Raw genomic sequence first — 3,855 nt, 5'->3', positions numbered from 1 at the left:
AAAGCAGAGGGAATCTACTTGTAAGGGCGGGTAGACTTTCCTATTCTCGGGAATTATCAGTAAAAATGATTATGTATGTGCGTATGTGATTGGGTGACAGAGAGACCAACAATGATGTGATTAAGAATGCATTTTCTCAGCTGCTATTGATAGTGAAATACAATTGTATGTGTATTTTGTAATTATATATATTAAAAACTTCAGCCACACACTATTGTAACTTATTTCTTCCTTACTGAGAGGTGTCTCACCCCCGCGAATATTCAATCTTTTTAGGTCCTCCAGGTGATCGAGCTTAGAAAGCTCTCGGGCGGGGTAGTTTTGTGAGTAAATAAAAGAACTGATATGTGTATAGACTGTGTTTAATATTTTGTACTGATTATGTAAAAATGGAGAATATGGTTGTTCCTTCTTTATGGGTTTACATATGTAAATATATATAGCACTTTGGTATTTTGTTTGAGGTTATTTAATTAGTTATGCTACATGAATGGTATCAAAGACATATGGATGGTCTCATAATACTCCAAGCCCCACGTGACGAGTCCGGGGTGTCACAATTGGTATCAGAGCCATAGCTAGCCAGAAGTGTGATAAGATTTATACTGCCTAGCTATGGAAATGTTCAGAGTTTTAAGTTATAGATTCCGCAGACTTTAGGAGGATTAATATTGGAGTATAGGTTTGAGTTGAATAAGGGTAGAAATGGGTAGATTAGGGTGTTGACAGTAGTTTGAGTTTGTTTCATAGCGTGGAGGCAGAAATCATTTGACGGACTTATGTGATTTTCTGAATCAATCAACGGTTTCAGAAAATTACGGTAAATCCATCGATGGTGATGTTTCCAAGCAGAGAAAATGAAATTTGGAATTTGAATTTGAAGGTTAATATGATTGCGGATAATTGGATGTTGGATATCTAATTGAGAATTTGGATATTACAATGAGTTCTCGTTTTATGATTTCTCGTTTTATATATATTCAGGGATGGATCCTAGAGGCAAATGCGTGGATGAAGGAGGAGGAAATTGACGCCTCCCGACTGTTGCAAGAAATAGCTCATCAGGTCAGGAAAGAGATGAGATGAGATTTCATGGGATCAAGCTACCCACCAATGCACCAGGGATGTACAATCGATCAATTCACCTACATGAAACCCTCTATTTTTTAGGGTGGCACCAATCCAATCAAGGTCGAGACTTGGATGCAAGAGATGGAAAAGATATTGGCAGTGCTGAATTGTACTAAGGAGCAAGAGGTACTTTTTGCCACTTTTAAGCTGGCCAGAGAAGCTAAACGGTTGTGGTATGCGATGAAGCTATTCGAAGAACAGCGAGCATTACCTATAACAATGACTTGGGGTCGTTTCAAGTATGTCTTCTACGACTAATACTTCCCCGTTAACACCAGGAATGCCAAGGCAGAAGAATTTTTCAACCTGACTCAGGGGCATCTCACTATTCAGCCAATATGCTGCTAAATTTCTGAAACTTTCCTACTTTGCACCTTCCATGGTTCCAGATGAATACCAAAAGGTTAGGTGGTTTGAAAGGGGTCTGAATCAGAGAATTCACGAGCATATGACGTGTTTGCAAATTCAGGATTTCGCGGAACTGGTGGAGAAAGCCACTGTTGTAGAGTCGAGTCTACAGAGAGGTGCATAGGCGTCAGAAAGAAGAAGGAGATCCATGTCTCCCTGCCCCCAAACAAATGTCAGACAAAGGTCGTGAAGGGGAGACAGAGATGTTGCAGGTCAGGGGTCGGAAAGGAATGATCGAGGATGACAGGGCGATTCGTCATGCCCCCATTGCCTTAAATGTAACCAGCGGCATTGGGGAGAATGCCGGAGTAGGGATGTTGTGTGCTATAGATGTGACAAATATGGTCATATCGCCCGGGAGTGTCGAGAACCGCCAAACAATGTACCTACACCAAATCAAAATCAGAGGAGCAACTTGGTGCCTTGCGGCGGCGGTGCTCCAACACGTGTTTATATGTTGGGTACACCTGAGGGGGGCAATGCTAAAGGCTTAGATAATATGTCTACATTAGCCTGAGTATTAATTTTGTTTGACCTTGCATGATTCGGTGTTGCATATGTTTGAATTGATTAAAATGTATGAATGTGGTTAGTTAGCTTTTTAGTTGTGAAAATGGGTAATTAACGAATTTCGAGGACAAAATTTTCTGAAGGAGGGGAGAATGTAATGACCCGGAAAATTTTCACTATTTAAAATAATAAGGAAGATAATAAATGGAATGGGGAAAAATAGAAGAAAGGGAAAAAGGGAAGAAAGGAATTTTTAAAGAAGGGTCAGCGAGAACTCATCGACGAACCAACTAGCCTCGTCGATGAACGTTCTTCCTTGGTTCGTCGACGAGGGTACATGTCTCGTCAACGAGGAGTTACTGAGAGGGTTTGAGCTATCCTGAAATTTGTCGACGAACTCACGGTCTCGTCGATGAGGGTTCTTCATGGGATTGTCGACGAATCTATGTGTCTCATTGACGAGTCCCTACCTATAAATAACGATTTCTTTCATTTTCAGCGAGAAATCTTGCATGAAGCCTCTCTCTCTCTCTCTCTAGAAAAACAGCCCCTCTGCCTTCTCTCTTTGATTCCGGGCTGGATTTGACCTGGTTTGACGATCTGGAACCACCACAAGGTTCGTAGGATTATTCTTTATAAGGTTGTCAGAGCAGATCGTTGATTTGGGATTTTGGAGCACCATCCCAAAATCAGGGTAATTGAGTTATTTTAGAGTTTTCTTATCAAATATAATTATTTGGAGCTTAGGAAGCATTAAATGAGTATTTTTCTAAGATTTGAGTGAGTTGGGAATTTTGGAATACAGGGTCTTATTTTCGTTCGGTTTAGGCAGGAACTTGAGGAGCAAGTAAGGGGAAATACTTTATAACAACTTTTTATTAATTTTAAACCGGTTAAGTTTGGGTATAAAATTCTCTCTCTCTATATATATATATATATATATATATATATATATATATTGGTATATTTTTCTGTACGATGCAGGTAATGAAAATATTGTTTTTGATTATATACTATATTGGGAAAAATCGTGTGGCATGAAAACAACTTTGATAATTAAATGGTTGCGAGTACTGTGGAATTATGATTTATTGTGTGATTGTGAATACGGGTTGGTTGTGGATATTGTGGTAGATGCGTGATGTGCTTGGGTGGTTGGTTTTGTTATTGATTTGTGTTGTGGTTCATGTAAATTGCGATATAGCATTGACAATAGTATGGGGAGGTTGTTATATCGTACCTGATATAACCATCATATAATGTTGGCAATGGTATGAGGAGGTCATTATATGAGCGTTTAGATTGGGGGGTAAAACATTGACAGTGGTATGAGAAGTTTGTTTTACCTATTTACCATGAACAGGGTGGTATGTGTTGTAATTTGTGTGATGATTAGTCCTGTGTGGACCGTGTAACCTGTGTGGTTGATAGTCCGGTGTGGATCAGTCCTGTGTGGACATGTATTTTATATGGATTAGAGTCCTGTGTGGACGTTGTATTCTGTGTGGGTGTGAATGGAAAATGTACAAATTATCCTATGTGGATTGGTTGTGGTATGTGTATATGTGTGGAACTCTGTGAAATGACGACATTAGATATGTGTAACTTTAATTACATGAGTATATTTGATAAAGTTGAACTCTCCACCCGAGGGCTTGCTGAGGAAGGCGAGTGCTCTAGTAATTGTCTGTGGATACCAAAGTAGAGGGAAGACACTTGTATGGGCGGGTGACCTTCCCTATTCTATGAGACTTTACCTGGATACATAACCGGAGGGCTTACTGAGAAAGGTGAGTGTCTTGGTTT

The 3,855-nt window shown here is 39.7% G+C and overlaps 1 protein-coding gene across 1 annotated transcript; it reads left to right on the top strand.

Moving 5' to 3' along the window:
* Positions 1-1,011: 1,011 nt before the first annotated feature.
* Positions 1,012-1,663, top strand: LOC131145734 (uncharacterized). The gene is made up of 3 exons (XM_058094925.1): positions 1,012-1,065; positions 1,171-1,370; positions 1,465-1,663. The coding sequence occupies exons 1-3, from the start codon at positions 1,012-1,014 to the stop codon at positions 1,661-1,663; spliced, it is 453 nt and encodes a 150-aa protein (XP_057950908.1).
* Positions 1,664-3,855: the final 2,192 nt, after the last annotated feature.

Source organism: Malania oleifera, chromosome 13 (genome assembly GCF_029873635.1).
Source record: "Malania oleifera isolate guangnan ecotype guangnan chromosome 13, ASM2987363v1, whole genome shotgun sequence".
Taxonomy (NCBI): Eukaryota; Viridiplantae; Streptophyta; class Magnoliopsida; order Santalales; family Ximeniaceae; genus Malania; species Malania oleifera.
The sequence above is the reverse complement of the archived record's forward strand: the minus strand, read 5'-3'. Positions and strand labels throughout refer to the sequence as shown.

What these genes read in the sequence shown, in the direction of transcription:
- LOC131145734 (XM_058094925.1), top strand. Translation starts at nt 1,012, where the DNA reads ATGAAGGAGGAGGAAATTGACGCCTCCCGACTGTTGCAAGAAATAGCT. An exon ending in TGCAAGAAATAGCTCATCAG is followed by an intron (nt 1,066 to 1,170) that starts GTCAGGAAAGAG and finishes TCTATTTTTTAG; the next exon opens with GGTGGCACCAATCCAATCAA. An exon ending in ATGACTTGGGGTCGTTTCAA is followed by an intron (nt 1,371 to 1,464) that starts GTATGTCTTCTA and finishes CTCACTATTCAG; the next exon opens with CCAATATGCTGCTAAATTTC.